This window comes from Jatropha curcas, chromosome 6 (assembly GCF_041381405.1).
Source record: "Jatropha curcas cultivar XTBG-Jc1 chromosome 6, XTBG_Jcur_1.0, whole genome shotgun sequence".
Lineage (NCBI taxonomy): Eukaryota > Viridiplantae > Streptophyta > Magnoliopsida > Malpighiales > Euphorbiaceae > Jatropha > Jatropha curcas.
This window is the reverse complement of record NC_143156.1, coordinates 4060673-4080129: the sequence shown is the minus strand read 5'-3', so window position 1 is coordinate 4080129 and position 19457 is coordinate 4060673. Positions and strand designations below refer to the sequence as shown.

The window sequence follows — 19457 nt, the reverse complement described above, 5'->3', positions numbered from 1 at the left end:
CAATTCCTCGTGGGACTTATTTTCAAACTTGAGATATTATTCCCGGTTGTATTACTCGTTTCTTCTCTTAATAATATATGAGCAATATTTTAATGTCAAAAAAAAAAAAAAAACAAATAGCTTTAACGTCCCTAAATTATTATTTCATCATGTAATTGGGTCCTTCCATCTATTTTAATCCAATTTTAAAATTAAATTTTAAATAAAAGTGTAAGGGAAGGAGAGAGAATATAATTAAAACCCTATGTTACCCTTACTGTAAATTTCAGGGCTCCTCCTATCTTGCCCCCATTGTCTTTCAGTCTCTCCAAATCTAGAAATTTGACAAATGGATCTTGATATGGAATGCCCCTAGCTGCAACATATTCTATAAGCAAGTGACCCATATGATAAGCACCATAATTTTTTGAAGCTTCTCTCACAAACGTAGCAACATCATTATGTTCCATATATTAAGAATTAGCTTCTCTTTCTAGTTGATCATGGCATTATAGTCTTATAGAAAATACTGTGAGGCATAATTAACAGAGTTCCACCAAATATTTCTCTCGCAAGTTGTAGACTACCAGCGGCAAAAAATACAAAAATCAACGTTGTTCTTTCAACTATGTCTAACTGAGGAGTTTCATCGAACAGACGGTGGGCGTAGGCTAGTTTTGATGATTTGCAAAATAACTATCAAACGATGCAAATCTATGTTCTTTTCTATTCCTCATATTCGATTTATACCCGTTCAATGGAAGTAAAATTTTCAGAGAGACATATACAAGAGCAACCCATAAAGGCTCAGAGGCACGATTTATATTTTTCTACTTCAACTTCTGGCAGGCACTACCCATAATATTTTCGTTTGTTGTTTTTCTCTTGCCAACAAATTTGAGCAGCACATGTTTAGGTTCCAACTTATCTGTACCTTCGCAAGTGAATGAACTGAGTCGAACTTTCTTCAATAATATATAATTTTTTTTTACACGCAGTGAACGAGAATGACCAATGTCTCAAAATCAACTCTGCACCAAAAAGACAGGCACCTCACGACCAATGGCAATAAAAATTTCCAATGGTTTCTCTAAGCAATTTCTTGCTCGCATCAAACATGGAAAAATAACTTTTGTCCATATCATGAAAAACAGATAAAGCTTCCATTGGAAGCAATATTGTTAAAATCTGAAGAGGCATAAGAGAAAACAGAACAATAAAGTTATTTTGGTCCTTACCCATCTCTTTTAGCGTTGAAATTATCCTGCGGAATAATAATTTAGGGACACCAAAACTATTTATTGATAATAGAACGATGTAAATGTTAATTTCATTAAAATATTTTATTCTAATTAGTTTTTTTTTAATCTAGTGAAAGTCAAATTTATTCTATTTTCATTAATCACTTTAGAGTATATAAATACTCTTTTTTCTTTTTTTTTTTTTTTTTAAGTAACGGGTGAGAAAAGATTTCAAATTGAATTTATTGCCAGGTTATATATTCATTTACCACAGAGTTATACTACGGATGCGAGTGTAAAAATACTCTTCAACTTTGAATGTTGTACAAGAACTAAAATATTTTTCTTAGAACTTCTTTGAAATAAATACAGAAAATAAACTCACGTGTAATATGTTTAAAAATCTTAAAAATCTATTTAAAATTATGTGAGTTAAATTTTATTAAATTAGTTACATTCAAATTCAATATGAATTAAAAATATTAAAATTTATAGAAATAAATAAAAAAAAAGTAAAATGAAAGATAGCAAAATTCATTAATTTGATTTATTTTAAAATTAATGTAAAAAATAATTAACTCATTATTTCATTCAAATCCATGAATAAATAATTTATTTTAAATAATCAAACATTATATAAATCTTCAACTTATCATATTATTAATACTATAATTAATCAATTATATTTAACATAATTTAAATTAATACAAAACTTTTTAATTTTTTTGATATAAAATAATAACAGCGCATATTATTAAAATTTATAAATTATGTAATTTATTTATATCATTAAAAGTTATATAAATTGTTAATTAACACACTATTAATTCTTTAATGATATATTAATCAATTACATTTAAAACGGTTTAATTCAATTATAAATTAATTTATTTTTAAATAAATATAAAAATATACAATTAAATCATACACATGTCATTAATTTAGAATCATATTTGACAACACCAATGAAAATTCTACGCTATACATATATTGATTTGATAGTTTACATTACAAAAACATATTTAATAATCTTTAAAAAAGGAAACAAAAAAAATTTGAATAAGAACTATTAACTCCGTTAATGGAAATAGTTAAAATGTAGAAAATTCTGAACTTTAGAAAAAACGAATAACATTTTTAAAATACACATTTGCTAATAATACAGAAGAATATAATAATACAACTTATGTATAGTATTTCTAAAAAAATTAAAGTGTTTTTTGAAGGTAAATAATTTAAAATTAAAAAAAATGCATTACAACACCATTTTAAAAAAATAAATAAATGGAAATGAAACCGATAATGAAACAACTCGAATTTTTATTTTCAAAGATTTTTCAATTAAATTTAATAAACCGACAGCCTGGAAATTTATTTCAATATTTTAATGCGAACACCGTGAGAAACCGAACCGAAAACCGATTGGAAAAGCCGAAAATAATTAAAAATCGAAGATTTGGGTCGAATCGAACCGAATCAAACCGGTTCGACCCAAACCATCTAGAAAATACCCTTTCTCTTTTTTTCCAGCGCTGCACCTCTCTACTCCTCACCATCACAGCAACGCCTCCCCCTTCCTCTTCTTCTTCTTCTTCTTCTTTCTTTCTTTCTTTCTTCTTCCTCTCTTCTTCTTTCTTGCTGTGACTGCGCCTGCGTCGACCTTAGCCAGCAACAGCAGAGGCGCGATCCACAGCCAGTCGCACCGCCTCCATCGCGCGCAGCACCGCCTCGCCGCTCCTCCGCGCGCCACAGCCAGCGGCTCCGCCTGCAGCAGCGCTTCATTCTCGGCCAGATCGCAGTGCCACAGCTCCTCGAGTTCATCGCGCCACCACAGCCCCTTCTGCTTCCGGTCAAGCGAGCGCGGCGCCACCACGTCGCACCACCGCACCGTCGTGCCACCATCCTTGCTGTCCAGTAGATTGCGCCACTTGCTCGCAGTCCTGATGCGCGTAGCTCCGATCTAGCACGCGTGAACATTTCTGATCTAGCGAAATTCAACAAAAAGAATTATACTTGGGGTATAGAGCAATTCTTGCTAATTCTCAAAATTTATTTTAGTAATTTGGGTATAATTTAACTTAGTAATTTTAGTTAATTAATTTAATTTTATTAATGATAGTTAATTAAACTTAGTCATTTTAGTTAGATTAAGTTTAATAATTTTAGTTACTTAAATTAGTGTTGTTATTGTAGTTGATTAATTTTATTATTTATAGGTAATTAATTTAGTTAATTTGATTTAGCAATTGTGAGTAGTTATTTGAGTTATAATGTAAGTGTTGATTAATTAAAATTACTTGGTTAATTAAAAAATTTTATGAATTAATGTTGATATAGAAAATGTGGAGAACGGGATTAATTTACTGGATTGATTGCCCGACGGATGGGCTGCGTGTTTTGAAAATATTGGATAAATTGTTGGTATTTCAACAGGTGGATAGTCCAATTTTCAGGGGAGATGCTGCCGAAATTTCGGTAGAAAATAAGTAAAATATAGTTAGATAGAGAAATAAAAATTTAGACATAAAATAAAATTTTTAGAGTGGTCAAGAATTATTTTGTCTAATAGAATTAATTTTGCGTCATTCTTATTTTGCTTAGATCGCCCGGGTCCATCTAGTGCTCCTCCAGGACAGGATCAAAGCTAGAACTCCACTTTCCATCACTGTGAGTAATAATAAATAATGCATATCAACATGCATTACATAGCATTTTATTTTTACAAACCTTATATATATAAATATATATAAATATATATTTTTATATTAAAACTTATATTTATTTTATGCTGCATAATTATATATTTGGCTGTACTTGGTGTTTTACGTTGAAAGAATTGCTTGAATAATTGTGCTGTGCATATATATTGTGATTTGTTTGTGTGGAATTGGGATGAAGTGGGTCACCATGGGACTGTGAGACCGTACCGTTATATGGATCCAATATGATTACCGTTAGCCGGGTAAATGGGAGATCGGCGCCTCCGTGTGCACCTACCGTTACCGTTACCGTTAACCACGGGTTGGCTTCTCGTTGTTGCGCACCGGACAGTCTAGATTTGATCGCAGCCCGCAGGGTGGCCTCCTGTTGTGAGCGCTTGATGATCTAGATTGGATGGAGACCACCGAGTTGCCTCCTGTTGGTATGAAAAAGAAAAGTGAGGATGTAAAAACAACGAGAGGGCTGGTCAAGTGAGGATTAGACCGGTTGGCCAGTATGGGGGATCGGCTCCCTGGTGCACATGTGAGAGGATGAGCCATGTGGGAGGACGGCTCATCGGGGGTTCGGTGACTCCACTGACTAATTTCCACGTGATGTGATTTCTTGAAGGTGATATGGTTTGTGGGTGCTGATGTTATGCCATATAATTGATTTTTGTGTGATCATTTAGTATGTTAGGGCGCATTTCGTGTGACTGTATGTGGTGTGTATTATTTATTATTATTCACTGAGTTGCAAAACTCACTCCCTTCTCTTCAAACTTCTCAGGTATTAGGAAGTTGCCGATCCAACAGAAGCTCTGCAATCTTCTCCGCAGAGTTATAAATGTAAACTTTATATTTCTGTTATTTAAATTTGGATGTATTAATTGTCCTATTATCAGATTATTATTGACCTCCGCAGTTATAGGATTGTGTATTTTAATTAGGCTTGCCGTATGCGTTCTTTTGCAGTGACTTGTTATATATCAAACGCAGGCGTATTAGTATACCCATATTACGAATATGATTTATCGTGATTAGGCCCAAACTAAACATCAATTGAGATATTTAAATTTTGGGCCGGATTGTATAATAATTATATTTAAACCCTAGTGGCATGGACTTACTGTTATTATTAATTGTTGTGGCATGTATAGGTAGAGTAGTTTAGGCTTACTACGGGCCTCGGGGGCCTTAAGCTTACCTGGGCCCTAGTGCCGGTCCGGCCCACGGAGACGGGTCGTGACAGATAAAGATACATCAACGGTTGTCAGAGGAAACGTTTGATACTTTACAAATTTAAGAGTAAACATTTATTACAAAGCAATACGTTAATTGAATAATTCATTGGTATTAAACTTTATCATTTTTCAAAAATTAATAATTAATAATAATTACTTAAGCCATTAATACATTGAATAACTAAATCAAATCAAACCAAAAATACTAATTCAAAATAAATCTAAACCAAACCAATACATTAATATATTAAATAATCAAATTAAACCAAATCAAAAACATTAACTCAAAATAAATCCAAACTAAACCAATATATTGCTACATTGAATAATCAAATCAAACCAAACCAAAAACACTAATCCAAAATAAATCCAAACCAAGCCACATTAATAGATTAAATAATCAAATCAAACCATGCCAAATGAAAGTCTAATTGGAGGAATATGCCATATGTCAAATTAAAATGCCAAGTGGATATACTACATGTCAACTTTCTAGGGAAAAAATTCTTGATATATATATATATATATATATATATATATATATATATATATATATATATATATACCATTTTAATTTCAAAGACACTGTAACATTAAAATGCAAAGTGAATCTCACCTGCAAATCAATTCCAAGCTTCAAAAACGTGAGCTGTCATTTTCTTTATTCCAAATGACACGATCAAATGAGTTCTTTATTAATTGAAAGGCATGAAACGCGCAACTGATCTACAAGATTTGAAAATGAGCATAAAACAATATATTGCTCTGTCTTTTTCAAATTTATTTTACCGTTTAAAAAAAAAGTTTGTGTTTCATCATTGTTCTGGTTTGAATTTAGAACAAAACGTATAATATATCAAACTTATAACAAAGTGTCCTCAAGATTCATTTTGGTAGAATTTGCAGATAATAATATACTTAAGGACTTCCCTTCTTAATCACTTATTTGTTCTTTGCAAATTTGTACTTTTGGTTAGCATTAAATTTTGGTTCACATTAACTTGTAACCATATTTCCTGGCTCACAAGTGACAAAGAAACAAACCAAACTGGATGTGCAGTTGTAATCACCAACAGAAAATTGCTATATCATCTAATTGTTATTAAGTAAACCCATCTAACACATTTTGAAATGCATATTTAGTATTTGCTGCCATTTCCAGGCCACAGTTTCCACCAGCAAGAAGTTTGCTGTATCAGTTAGCTAAATATAAAAATAGAGCAACAAGAGCATCTCTATCTCAATAAAGTATTTTACCAATTACCTACCTCAGCTATCAATAAGTAAGCAGAAACAAGCTGCAATAATTACTGCAGTTATTCTCATTTTTCAGCGCCAGAATTGCATATAAGTTATCTTTTCATCCAGTGCAATCCAGTCATTCTGGTGATACTGACAACTTAAGTTTGATGGACTGACGAATTGCACAAGAATCATGGAAAAGAAATATAAATTTGAATTTTACAGGTCTAAATAAAAGAGGTTAGAGTAAGAAGTCATGATAACTAAGTTTCATCATCTGGAAAAGCAACAGTTCCAGTGTTGATTGTGCACACAAACAAGGAAAAATTGCAATAGTGTTTATTCTTTGTCCCGAATGACAAAACACCTATTAGTGAAGTTATTTGCTCCCCAAAGCAAACGATAAACTGATACAAAGCACTTACTTTGTTAAATTGGTGGGATCACAATTCCTTTCAATCAGAAGCATATGGAAGTTGTTGCCAACTTCAGTTAATCCAGCACCCAAGAATACATCCAAAAGCCTACCACATGCTGAGATATCAAATTCTGTAGTAGTTGATTGTTTCCATTGATCAAGAACTTCTCCCGCTTCTTTCAAATGTCCGAGCATCAGATATGAAGAAAGAATGCAAATGAAGTTTCTGTTTATCATTCTCTGTTTCGTCATTCTTAAAGATTTCCATATTTGATCAACTTTATCTTTGTTGCGTAAACCTGCATAAAGGATAATAAGAAAGTCATATGTTATCCATTCTCTTTGTGTAATACCCTTCTCTGCTGCAACAACAGCACTGGACTCTGCATTCACAAGATGACCTGCTTTAACATATATATTGGCAATGTCAATGTATCTAAGCCAATCATCATTACAATCAGAACTGCGGCTCATTTCATCCAATATCCTCGTAACTTGATCAACATTTAGAGTTGCAGCACATGAACTTATCCAAAGATTGTAAGTGAAGATGTCAGGGGCAACCTTCTGGCGTTTCAGTTCTGCAACAACTAACGAGACTTTCTCCATCTGCCCAACTGACATATACAGAGTCATCATCTCATTGTATGTGAGAGCAGTGAAGGACAGGCTTGATCTCTTTATTCTCTCATAAAGCTCTTCAGCCTTATCTAGCAGTTTTGACCTAGCATAAGAATGAAGGAGTGCAGTATAGGTTTCACTAGTTTTTGAAGTGATTGGTAGACCTTCAAAGTAGCGCTCCGCAGCATCAATACCAAAAACTTTTGTCATCAAGTCAATACGGTTAGCATAGTCAGAGTCAGATAATGCATTCTCTTCATGTGTAACCATCCACTCTGATATCTGCAAATTCATATCAGTTGTAAAACAAAATTGAATGTCATTTACTATGAACAGACTTCTCGAAAGTTGAATATTTTCATAACTAGCAGGACAAAAGTTTGTTTCTCATGTAATGCTCTGTTCAAATCCACCAATAATTAAAGAAAGCGAAGAATAATTAGTAGTTATGAAAGGTTAAACTCTTGGGATTCCAGAATTTTATTTCCTAAGTCTCTCAGTAACCATATGGAGCATAATCAAATGCTCCAGAAAATGAATTGTTGCTCAGAATCATGAGTCTTAACAGTGACAGTTTTATAGTACAGCCATCAGGGTTGATTGTTGACTCATAAGTGTCTCAAAGAATTGTGAATGCAGAAAACAAAAGAAAATGGCTTACAGCTTCCTACAGCACAAAACAAGATTAAGTGAAAAAATATATCTATGATCTATTAAGCTCTAATCCACCTTCCAGTATCCCAAAAAAATATCATTTGAACCTCTTCCCTCATCATTTATTTCTTCATTCAGTTAAACATCAAAGTTTAGCCCTCTCTCCACTCCAACAATCCCAATTTCTTCTAAGATGTCCTCATTGATTCTCTCAGTCACTATCTTATAAATTAGATCATTGTAAACTTCTTTTCACCAATGTTATGGGAAAAAAAAAAAAATTTTCCTTCTTATAAACCGTCTGGCATATACAAATGAGCATGAAAAGATGTAAGCATGATTCATGGCTGTCTTTACACCAACATGGCATTTAAATAGAAAGCAACACCATCAAACAACACAATTAAACATGAAATCTCAAAAGCAAACAACAACAATTGATTGCAGAAACAAAGGGTAAGTACAGTCATGGTGTAAACAAAGTTTGAAAGAAATACAAATATTTGATCCATAAACAAATATCTATCATGTAAAATCCCATCACACTTGGGTTGACATCAATTTTGATGCAACAACTTGCATTCATCACCCCAACTAAACCCAGTCCTCCACTAACCAGTAACCACTCATACTTCACCACTGCTGAACACCAGATAGCCACATCTAGTTACACACAACTATTCACTATTTTTTTAATCTTCTCTTTCTTTTATATGTACATACATCTTCTATTATATTGCAATACTTAACTAATTTCTAGAGTAAAGATTTTATGAAACCAAACAAGGTAAATATAGAAAGTAACCTCTAAAGCATGCTTGAAACGCTGAGACTTGCTAAGCTCTTTAGATATGCTTCTAAGCTCAGAGAGAGCGACAGTGTTTCCTTCATTGACCCATTTCTGTATAATGTTAGTGGCGCTTCGTTTTGGAAGTCTCAACCTAAATATTCTACTTCTCAAGTCATCTTCTTTATTATCCTTGTAATTCGATTCCTCTAAAGCCACATCATTTCTCAGTGCATCAGAAGAGACAAAACGAACGAAATTCTCTTTCTTTAGGGTATAAAGAGACCCAATTTCGCTGTTGATTCTGCATTTCCTTCTTCTTTTATTTATTTTTATTTTTTTTTAAGGACAGCAGAAAATTAGATAATTTGAAATTAATTTTGCAATATAGAGATTTTCTCGAGAAACAAATGGAAATTTAGAATAAAGATTACCGTTGGAGAGTGAAGAGTAGCGATCGGGACGCCATGACTGGATTGCTTTTCCCCTCTTAGGCTGGAACAAATGATTTAATCAATTCAAGTGGATTCAATTTAGAAAACGGCAGAGAGATCTGGAAATGTTAGGAAAACTTGCGACTCGTCGTTTTTAATTATATATGCAATAGACGTCGAAGTGACGTCCTCCACGACGAGATGAATGGTCGTTTGACGACCGCGTCTCTTTCGTTTCAAAGTCCCCCAAACCCAAAGTCCCCCGCGTGAATATATTTGCAAAAATTAACCTAGACAATTACATTTGTGAATGAGTTAATTACTATTTGTCCCAGGGATTGACCTATTAAGTTAGTCTAATTTTACTGCTTAATCAATGCCAATTAGTCTAATTTTACTGTTTAATCATTGCTAACTATACTAAATTACTAATCAGCCTGGCTTATGCATTTATATATTTTTTTAAGTATAAATTCTGAAAGAATCATTAAGTTATTTTACATCAAACCGATCTTAAGTTATTTTCTAAAAGACTGTGCGAGTTATTTTACAAAATAAACCAATCATTGCAGGAGTAGAACCATACTCTTAAATTTTAGGGGGTCAAAGAAAAATTTTCAAATTTTAAAAGGTCAAATTGAAGAAAAAAAAATTTTTTGCACTGCTTTACAAGGTGAATTTAAAAAAATTTCTAGATTTTTGGAGGAGTGGGCTCCCCTTGTTCCTTGTCACCGTGCCTTGGATTAGGGACGGCCAAATTCCGGTTTTTAAAATTAGAATCGTTAGTTCAAAACTAGAGACAAAACCATGCGGAATCGAAATTGGTTAGAAACGAAACCGTAATATGAAGGTTGCATTCCAATTTTGATTCTTAGTTTTTTAAAACCGTGAACTCTCAACCGGCCAAAACCGAAACTTTTGACAATTGATTAGAATCGACTTTCCAACAGGTTCTAACACATTTTTTTTTTATTTTTTCAAAAATTTTTATCAAAATCTCTAAATTACCTTTTTCAACAACTATAAATGGCTATATAATATCCAGTTATGTTAATGATATTTATGTAAGTTAGATTTTGATTTTAAAATTATACAAAGCGCCCGAAAAACCGTTTAGAACCGCCATTTTTGAAACCATTAAGGAACCAAAACCGGAACCATAATTAAATTCGATTCCAGTTCCACATTATTTAAAACCGAAACTGTCGATTCAGGAACCGTGGCCATCCTACCTGGGATCCTTGGATCATATCTCATTCACTTCAAGCTAAGTATATAACCAGATTCCATGTTACTTCTCATAACAAGAGAAAATGAGACTACCTAATACTTGTTATGAATCTGCATAAAGCTCGCAAATACGTGTACTCTACAGTGCATTCAACTGGATAGTAGATACTTGATATAAAGACAAAAACATCATTTATTCCAGTAGCCACAAAATTGCTTATGTAATCCAAATTTTTTTTTTAGTATAGATCAAGCCCTAGTTGTTTTTGGAGATGATTCAAGTTTCCAATTTCGGTTTGTCAACAAAAGCTTCAAAATCTGAAACTTTAAGGGACTCAAAGTGTCGAGACATCTTGAATAGCTTTTAGTATCCTGCTCTCCAATTCACTTTCATCAACAAACAGTGAACTTCGTTGATGCAAGATCTTGTTCTTCTCTTTCTTCTTCTCTTCCCTTGCTGTTTCTTTCATCCTCCAATTATCAAGCTTCTCACCTCTTTCTTTCAACTGTGTTGGTATAGCTCAAAACAAATCAGATATATGAATAAAGACAGCTTTCAATATTAAATGAAGGATATGGACAAGCATGAGCCTTGGTATACAGAAAATGTCATATGCCTATTGAACAAAAGCATAACAACATGAAAGCAAGCGGAGAGAGAGAGAGAGAGAGAGACGAAGTTTGCTAAAAAACAAATCCCACTATAACAACAAAACCGGGTAGCAATTCTTAAGGAGAATATATCATATATGAAATTGTATGTTAATTAAAAATTATTCTTGCATTTTAGATTACAATCGCAGATGAGTTCTTTTTTTCTCCCGACGAGCAAATTGGAGAAACATGAACTTAGAGAAATATCTCATCATCCAAATGTTTCTTCAAGATGAACAAGCAAATTGAAAAAACATGACCTTGGAGAAATATCTCACCATCCAAATGTTTCTCCAAGATGAGTTGAGCTTTGGCTCAGAAGAATTTTTCTTTTCTTTTCTTAGAACCTACCAGATACATTTAACTTTGAAGCAGTCCATTTTAGGTGACATTAGGCATGAAGCCAAAATCTTATTACCTTTCGAGGTACTAAACACAGAGCCTTAACTACTTCATAAATAGCCCCCATAATGAGCTATTGTGCAACCTAACTACTAATGGTCACAAGTTCTGGTTATTAAACTAGCCAGAAATGCATGGTGAGTCCTGTAAGTATCCTATCCGCTTAGCCACCAACATTCCATCCTAAAAGAAAAATGATTCGACATGCATTTCGATTTTCTTCCTTTTCTTTTCCATTGGGCATTTTGTTGACTGAGCTTGTTTGGTATAAATAAATTCCCTAAATCCTTATGGAATTCATTCAAAAATCCAGAGCTTTATGTTTGACACCATCGAAAATTCATTTTGAATTCAACATTTTCAATTCTGTAGAATTGGCTATACTAATTAAATTCTACTCAAATTCATAAAAATATGAAATTTTTTACAAATGAATCTTTTCAAGAAAATGGAATTGTCCCAAACAATTTTTAATGTTTATGAAGTTAACTCTTAACTTACTTTAGCAATTCTAGCATATTATTCAATTGCCTGTACAAGGATCCTTAAGGGTACCTAGAAATTGGAAAAAATCCAAACCAGCATCTAAATTATACTTGGAGTCTCTAACTTGGCAATCTCCTCAACCACACAGAAGATCAGAAACAAAAAATTTCTGACCTTTCCTGGTTCTATTTGGATTCTTGGAAAATATAATCTTTACAAAAAATCTAGAATTAACTAAAGAGAAAAAGAGAAAATAAACATACTAGCATTCGACGGAACTCCTCATCAGCAATCTTTCGCTCCTCAGCTCTAACTTTAGCAGCTTCAGCTTTTAATTTCTTGCGCTCCTCATTTGCAACCCTAATTGCTTCTTTTTTAGCCTCGTCTTTTCTCTGTTTCTCGACTCGCATCAACTCCATTTCCTTTATGTACCATTTGCGCACTTCCTTCACTTGCTTCGCGTACTTTATTCGCAGTCTAGCGAGTTTCTTCTCTGCCTCTTTTGGATTCTTTGGCGCTTCCCAACTGCCAATAAAGTAGTTAGGTTCCAAGAATGTATGGTTGTTTTTGTGGCTGTTGTGATGGCTAATGTTGGAAGTGGAAGAGAATAATCGGTGCGTTATACGGATGGCGGAGCGAGCGGTGATGGCCATTGTTATTGTTGGTGGATTTAGGTCGGAGGGGGAGGAGGCTTTAACAGCTACGCAACTGACTAGACTTAACACAGTAATCTGCTTAAAAACGACAAGCCATTCCTTTCTAAATAAATAAACGACAGGTTATTTATGGAATAAAATTTATACCTGTAACATCTAAAAGTTGAAGTTAGTCCAGAAAAGAAAGCTCGTTAGCCCTAAAGTGATGCACTCACTGATATAATTCGATAGCTACAAGGTGAAAACTGTTTCTACACTCTCTCTCTCTCTCTCTCTCTCTCTCTCTCCCCGCTGCAGAAACACTAAAAGGACGAACAAGAACACCTCGCGTCCAAGACGTAAGGCTTCAATTCGACAATTTTTACCCTTGTTTGTGTAAGAATTGGAAATTTCGTGAACTTGAATTTTGTTTTGCTGTGATTAGATAATTGAACAAAAATTGTCGAAAGGTCACTGAAAAGCTTCTTGATTTCTTTACTTGGAGTATTAAAGCAATCATTCTCTCCCTTTTCCCTAATTTTATTATATATATTCTTTATTATATATGTCTGCAAGATCCTTATTACTGGAAACTTGTATTTATTCTTGAGTTGCAAGCTCTGTTCCTTTGTTGGAGAATGATGGCTCTTTATGCTTTTTTTTATACATAATTCTGTGATATGGGTAATCTCTAGGTCATGCTGAATTAATTTGCTATGCTACTGTTATGTCAAAAATTTTGTTAGTTTTTTTCAATTATACTTTTTAAATCAAGATGAGTTTTTTCCTGTCTACTGTGGGTGATTAAACTGCGACGCGTCCTTTCAGATTTTGTTAGATTTCTTCTGCACAACTTCGATACTGAAGGTTTTATTTTATTTTTTATTTTACTCTTGTATTAATTTTTTTTTTCCTCACAAGGAAATGGTGTCTCTTTTGTTGCACGTTTTATTGTTGTCGTTTGGACCAGCGGAGTGGGTTATAGTGGAGCAAGTGTTTGCTGGGACTATTATATTTTCAAATTTCCTTGTGTTGTGAATGACGTTTCCAACCGAATGGAAGTAACAACTTTGAACTACAACTCTCTGGTCTTGCTATTACTGTTGAATTCTCTTTTAACTTTCATTTTTCTAAGTGATGTTGTGTTCTTGTTGGATATATAACGTGGGTACTGCATCCCTCATTAACTAAATATAAGAAAGTTGTAAGGTTTATTTGGATTTGAACGCTTGAACCTCCAGAATTACTTCTTGAGGTTTGATGCTCCATGGTCCTGTCAACTTTTCAACAGTTCTTTCTATTAGTTGGGAATATTTTTTTGGAGTTATTATCTTCTTATTTTATATGTGTTGAATCTATTATTGTAGTGTTCTGAGTGGCCAGGTATAAATCTTTGATTAAGTGTAAAATCTGTTGACTGCTAAGGCTATTATCTATACTTTATCTAGCAGTGGCGTGGTAGTGCATGCTTGTTGAAAAATTAAGAACCTCTATTTGTTAGTTTCTAAGGTTTCTTCACATAGCAATTTAGTTAATCATTGGTGTCTATTTTCCCATCTTTCTTGCTTTGTTATGCGCATTTGAACAAACTGCTTTGAATCCTTATCAAATCATTTCTCAATTATATATAATATAAGCTTATTCTTGGTAAATGGAGAAAAAAAGCAAGTGATACCATGATGATAATGGATAAGTTTGTTGAGACAATAATTTCTGTAACAGATCAAAACCCCAAATGAACTGTTTTATCGATAATATTGCTGAATGGGAAATAGTTAAGTTGGATGTTTGATATGTAATTATTACTAATCGTGTACATCTTTTTCTGTGGAAACTAGCAAAGAGGTGACGGCTAAGGCCACTTGTTGCATAAATAGGAGGTTATTAGGAGGTTCTCTATTGACTTACATCTTAGCAATGAAGGAAGAAGAAGTGAATCGATGCCAGATTCAGGAATGGTACCCAAAATTCAAATCTGTATCCATCAAAACTATAACTCATGAGCTTCCAGAATCTTTTGTTGAGTACCTTCTTGATGATTCAGGTCCTTTTATCCTCCCCGTTTCTGTCTCTAATGAAGATGCCTTACCCAATAGAATTCATAATCCTATAGATGAAGAGGATTATCAGGTTTCTGAAGGGTCTGGAGATGAAGCAGAGGAACCTCCACCACCCCCTTCTTTCCCAGAACTTGAATTGAAGATTAAGGAATCCATTGAAACCCTTGGAGGTGCAGTATTTCCTAAGCTGAACTGGAGTTCTCCAAAAGACTCTGCTTGGATTAGCACATCTGGAACTCTCCGCTGCGCTTCATTCGCTGAGATTGCACTTTTGCTGCGGTCATCTGACTCGTTGGTTCATGATTTGTGCCATGCCTATGATTCATGCAGTGACAAAACCTTGTCAAGACCCCCTAGTTTCTTCCTTGCACTCCGCAAGTGGTATTCATCTTTGTTGCCTGAGATGGAATTTCGTTGCTTTGTTTGGGGTCATCGCCTGGTTGGAATCTCACAACGTGAAGTGACCACATTTTATCCTGTTCTCCTTGAGGAAAAAGATAATCTTCAACTGCTGATTGAGAGATTTTTTATTGATAATGTGAGGCTAAATTTTGAATCAGAGAATTATACATTTGATGTCTATGTGACGAAGGATGAGCGTGTTAAAATTATGGATTTTAATCCCTGGGGTGCATTTACGCTTCCATTGCTTTTTACTTGGGAGCATTTAGAGCAGAACCTGAGAGAAGTAGACGCCGTGGAATTCAGAATTGTGGAGAGCCAATGTGGAATTCGGCCAGGTCTGAAAACAGCGGTTCCACAGGATTATCTGGATACTAGCCCTGGGAGTGGTTGGGATCAGTTTCTGAAGAAAGTTGATGCAGAGTTCCAGCAACAGAGAATTACTCCCTAGAGGTGGAGCCATGCTTGATGATTTTGGAGGTGCCTTTTTTTCTTTCTATTGCTTCTCATTCCTGTTACTTGACTTTGTTCAAATTTGAAAATTCAGTATTATCTTCTTTGATTCACGTATAAAAAAGTAGTAGAGAATTTTTCATTATTTTCTTATGTGATGCACAGATAAATTATAAGAATTTCTTAGTATCTTCGTATATGGTGTATAGATTAAAAAAAAAAAAAAAAAAACAGAGAATATAAAACCACTATAACAAACAAATAATTTTACAATTAGATATGTAGTTTAATTACAATTGTTGTCACTCACACAGCGCTAGTGAATCACTAGTAATTACAAGATATAGACAAGGAAAGAAGAGAATAAAAGCAGAAGGAACACAGACTTGGGAGCACATATTTATTTATGTTACAGTTAGTGTCAAACACCAGAAATTACTTGCATCTATAATGCTATATATTAATAATTTTGTGGAGAAGGTCTGCAGAATTTTTATCCCTCCTGGAACCATTCAAAGAGAAGGTATCCCAATTACCATTATTGAAGTAGGAAAAATGAACCTCTGGTACATGCTCTACTTTCCAATTATCTCCATGATCCATTTCCATGATCAATTCTATAGGCATGTTGATAAATTGCAGAACATTGAGATGAATCAAGTGTTGAATGCCTAATGGTACTGTCAGCAATGAATGGCAGCTCTGGAAGATTAGCTTTTCGAGAGACGGCATTGCTTCCTTCTCAATGTATATTTTCTCAAGCTTCTGTAGCTTATTTAGACCCAAAAGCTTAAGTCTTGGAAACCCCTTCTGCTGAAAGTAGAACTCCTTCCCATAATAAGCTTGCACTAGTTCAAGATGTACAAGGTTAGGTAAATGTTGAAGAGAAAGTAGTGGATCCTCGCTTAATTGACCCCATTTCAGTACTATCTTGACGAGGCTATGAAGTGAACAAACCCATTCTGGTAGTTTCTCTAACCGTCCTGCCAAGTACAGTCGTTGAAGATTATGAGGAGGAGAACATAAGAACTCCAGATCGATGATCTCGCTTTCATTCATTGAAGTAATAGACAAAGCTTGAAGGTTTTTCATTCTTTCAATGGAAGAACTTAGAGCTTTCCCGTCTTCTTTCCTTAATTTTACAATCCCCAATCTCCTTAGCTGGCTCAGTTTTCCCAGCTCTAGCGTGAGATGGCCATCTTGATTGACCTCTAAGAAGCAAAGCCTTTGTAAGGACTGTAGGTTGCCTATTTGAGCTGGTGCCTTGAAACCATATTTTGTGCGAATCTCATCGTCCAAGGAAATTTCATAACGATACACCAATAAGTGATGAAGTTTTTGGAGTTTCAGAATCTCAGCTGGCAATTCATCTACATAAGCATGTTTCAGATTCAAGGTTTCCAAGTTCTGCAGCTTGCAAATAGATCTTGGAATGGAATTCACCTTTGTTTTCTTCAAACTAAGATACTTCAAAAGCATGAGGTTAACAATTTCATTTGGGAATTCCTTCAAAGGTGCACCTTCCAAATCTAACACAGTAAGCAACTTCAGTCGATTAAAAGACAAATTAAATAGTGGAGAGACAGATAAAGAATCTACTCCCCAAAACATTAGCAGAGAGCGAAGGTGGGATGAGATTTGGTGTATGCTTGGCGTGGTATTATAAATGGATATACGACGGACTTTTTCAGACAAGTTGTTATTATTTTGTGTCTTGACTGTAGTTATGAATTCTTGATCTCCAGCCTTTGATAAGATAATCTCGCGAAGAAGGTCGTGAATAAGGCATCTCTTGAGACGACCATCCATGGTTGTTTCTACAACTTGAACCAAGTTTCTGTTAATGAGCTCATTCAGATAGGATTCTGCAATTTCTTCCAGGGTCCTCCCTCCTTGTTCATTCACGAATCCTTCTGCTATCCACAACCGAATAAGCCTTGTACAGTTAATTGGGTAACCCTCAGGAAAGACGCTGAAATACAAGAAGCAAGACTTAAGATAGTAAGGCAAATTGCTATAACTGAGTAAGAGAATTTTTCTCATATTCGTCATTTTATCACTATCTAGTAATCTGTCACCAAGGCTACGGTGAATCATCTCCCATTCGTCTATCCTGCTCTTGTCCTTTGTTGCTAGAATTCCACTTATTGTCACAATAGCAAGAGGCAATCCTTCACATCGACCCAGGAGTTTTTCTGACAAGTTCTTCAGTTGTGGAGGGCAAGAATTGTAATGAAATATTTTCTTGCAAAACAAACTCCATGAGTCTTTCTGAGACAGCGGAGTCAAATTGTAGACTTTATCAGAAGAATTCGTGCTAGCAATAACATTGCGTGTTGTAAGCAATATTCGGCTGCCAGAGTTGTTGTTTGGCAATGCACCAGCAAAAGCATCGAAGGAATAAGTATCGCACACATTGTCCAAGACAATAAGGTACCTCTTTTGCCGAAGGAATTGATTGATTAGTGTTGTTAGCTTGATTTTATCCTTGCCCACCTCCACAGGTTTTGATATTTTACCAACATGGAATAGTTGTTTGATCAAGTTCTTTAGAAGGTCCTCTATCTTGAAGGATTGGGAGGCTCTGATCCAAGCACGAAATTTGAAGTGCCTTTTGACTTGAGCATCTTCATAGACAGTTTTCGCCAAGGTGCTCTTCCCCAGACCTCCTACTCCAACTACTGAAACTACTTGACGATCAGATTTGCCTGTGATGAGCCATTCGATAAGGCATTCTTTGGCCCAATCAATTCCTACTAGACCAGCTTCAGCTTCTTCTAGTACCAGGGCTGGTTCATGTTTTGCATTATGGAAACTCAAGCCTTTCTCTATTATGCTGTTCTTGATGAAGTATCTCCGGTGTTCCTGTGAGATATCTATTACTCTGGATTTAATTTCTTGCATTCTTGACGCAACCATTTGGTGGTGAACTTGTGTACCACTGATGCAGCAGGCTATTTTATGAAGGAAAGAATAGAAGAAACTATGCACATGAAGATCACCATGTACAAGATTCACCTTAAAATCATCAAGAGCATCTTCCATGTCATAAACGACATCTCTTACTTTCTTGAGCCATAACTGAAGGAAATCGTCATTCTCCTGATCACTTATTGCATCTGTAACTCTAATGAAAGCCTTCATGAACTCAAGCTCATCCGCAATAAAATCAGCATCTTCTTGAACGCTAGGCGATAGGTTCTCCTTGTCTTGGGTTAGCTTCTTAAGTAGAAAGTTCACCAAACCTTCTGCCATTATTACTATGGCTTCAGGTAATTTATGTGCTGAGACATGGAGGAGGATTAGAAGAAAACATGTTTATTTGACATGGGTTATGTAGTTTGATCTGGAAGTTTTTTCAATATATAGTCATTCTTCTTTATTATTCTCAAAAAAAAAAAAAAAAAAAAAAAAGAGTTGTTTATTATCATTGACAAAGTAATTAAACACTATTTAAGAGTTGAATATCTTAAATTTTATATTCAGTTCAATGTTTAGCTTGTTAGCATACGCCTCTCCAAACCTAGCTAAGCAAGCATAACCATTTTTTACTACATGTATGTAATTTCTTTAATTCCTTTTTGTTTCATAAAAAAAAAAGGGGATACCTTAATATGGTGACACTTGGATAGATGGGATACAATTAAAAATAATAAAATTTTATTATATATAGACTTTAAATTCTAAATGATATATCTTGAACTCTAATGAAACCCTAAAATTCTAAAAATTTAAACCCTAAATCTTTCTATTCTAAATCTCTAAATCCCAATTTTATTATTTCTAAGGAGTACCTTGATGTGTTTGGATTTTCAT

General features: G+C 34.4%; 4 protein-coding genes and 1 long non-coding RNA gene across 7 annotated transcripts; 2 read left to right on the top strand and 3 right to left on the bottom strand.

Annotated features, from left to right (window-relative positions):
• Nucleotides 1-2766: 2766 nt before the first annotated feature.
• On the top strand, nucleotides 2767-5034 carry LOC149495312 (uncharacterized). The gene is made up of 3 exons (XR_016321135.1): nucleotides 2767-3238; nucleotides 3822-3887; nucleotides 4710-5034. It is a non-coding gene; the product is annotated as an uncharacterized LOC149495312 (long non-coding RNA).
• Nucleotides 5035-6599: 1565 nt separating this feature from the next.
• On the bottom strand, nucleotides 6600-9478 carry LOC149495311 (Tetratricopeptide repeat (TPR)-like superfamily protein). Of its 2 annotated transcripts, none has more exons than XM_089723540.1 (3): nucleotides 9320-9478; nucleotides 8904-9204; nucleotides 6600-7726 (listed from the first exon to the last, which is right to left on the bottom strand). In XM_089723540.1, the coding sequence occupies exons 1-3, from the start codon at nucleotides 9352-9354 to the stop codon at nucleotides 6827-6829; spliced, it is 1236 nt and encodes a 411-aa protein (XP_089579666.1). In that variant the 5' UTR covers nucleotides 9355-9478; the 3' UTR covers nucleotides 6600-6826. The 2 variants fall into 2 exon arrangements, with proteins under 2 accessions (XP_089579666.1, XP_089579667.1); XM_089723541.1 differs by having other exon boundaries at nucleotides 8904-9201; nucleotides 9320-9475.
• Nucleotides 9479-10633: 1155 nt separating this feature from the next.
• Nucleotides 10634-12892, bottom strand: LOC149495310 (uncharacterized). The gene is made up of 2 exons (XM_089722696.1): nucleotides 12355-12892; nucleotides 10634-11055 (listed from the first exon to the last, which is right to left on the bottom strand). Exons 1-2 carry the CDS (start codon nucleotides 12742-12744, stop codon nucleotides 10885-10887), a joined length of 561 nt encoding a protein of 186 aa, XP_089578822.1. The 5' UTR covers nucleotides 12745-12892; the 3' UTR covers nucleotides 10634-10884.
• A 36-nt stretch (nucleotides 12893-12928) lies between these two features.
• Nucleotides 12929-15786, top strand: EDA35 (temperature sensing protein-like protein). 2 transcript variants are annotated; one of them, XM_089722694.1, is made up of 2 exons: nucleotides 12929-13085; nucleotides 14565-15786. In XM_089722694.1, exon 2 carries the CDS (start codon nucleotides 14644-14646, stop codon nucleotides 15637-15639), a length of 996 nt encoding a protein of 331 aa, XP_089578820.1. In that variant the 5' UTR covers nucleotides 12929-13085; nucleotides 14565-14643; the 3' UTR covers nucleotides 15640-15786. The 2 variants fall into 2 exon arrangements, with proteins under 2 accessions (XP_089578820.1, XP_089578821.1); XM_089722695.1 differs by having other exon boundaries at nucleotides 12965-13122.
• A 270-nt stretch (nucleotides 15787-16056) lies between these two features.
• Nucleotides 16057-18896, bottom strand: LOC149495308 (disease resistance protein RPM1-like). Its single transcript, XM_089722693.1, has one exon. The coding sequence runs from the start codon at nucleotides 18894-18896 to the stop codon at nucleotides 16095-16097; it is 2802 nt and encodes a 933-aa protein (XP_089578819.1). The 3' UTR covers nucleotides 16057-16094.
• Nucleotides 18897-19457: the final 561 nt, after the last annotated feature.

Excerpts from the sequence above, each read along its gene's own strand:
- LOC149495311 (XM_089723540.1), bottom strand. The coding sequence starts at position 9,354 with ATGGCGTCCCGATCGCTACTCTTCACTCTCCAACG. Across the intron at positions 9,205-9,319 it reads CTACTCTTCACTCTCCAACG|AAGAAGGAAATGCAGAATCA; the intron begins GTAATCTTTATT and ends AATAAATAAAAG. Across the intron at positions 7,727-8,903 it reads GTTTCAAGCATGCTTTAGAG|ATATCAGAGTGGATGGTTAC; the intron begins GTTACTTTCTAT and ends ATGAATTTGCAG.
- LOC149495310 (XM_089722696.1), bottom strand. The coding sequence starts at position 12,744 with ATGGCCATCACCGCTCGCTCCGCCATCCGTATAACGCACCGATTATTC. Across the intron at positions 11,056-12,354 it reads AGGAGTTCCGTCGAATGCTA|TTGAAAGAAAGAGGTGAGAA; the intron begins GTATGTTTATTT and ends ATACCAACACAG.
- EDA35 (XM_089722694.1), top strand. The coding sequence starts at position 14,644 with ATGAAGGAAGAAGAAGTGAATCGATGCCAGATTCAGGAATGGTACCCA.
- LOC149495308 (XM_089722693.1), bottom strand. The coding sequence starts at position 18,896 with ATGGCAGAAGGTTTGGTGAACTTTCTACTTAAGAAGCTAACCCAAGAC.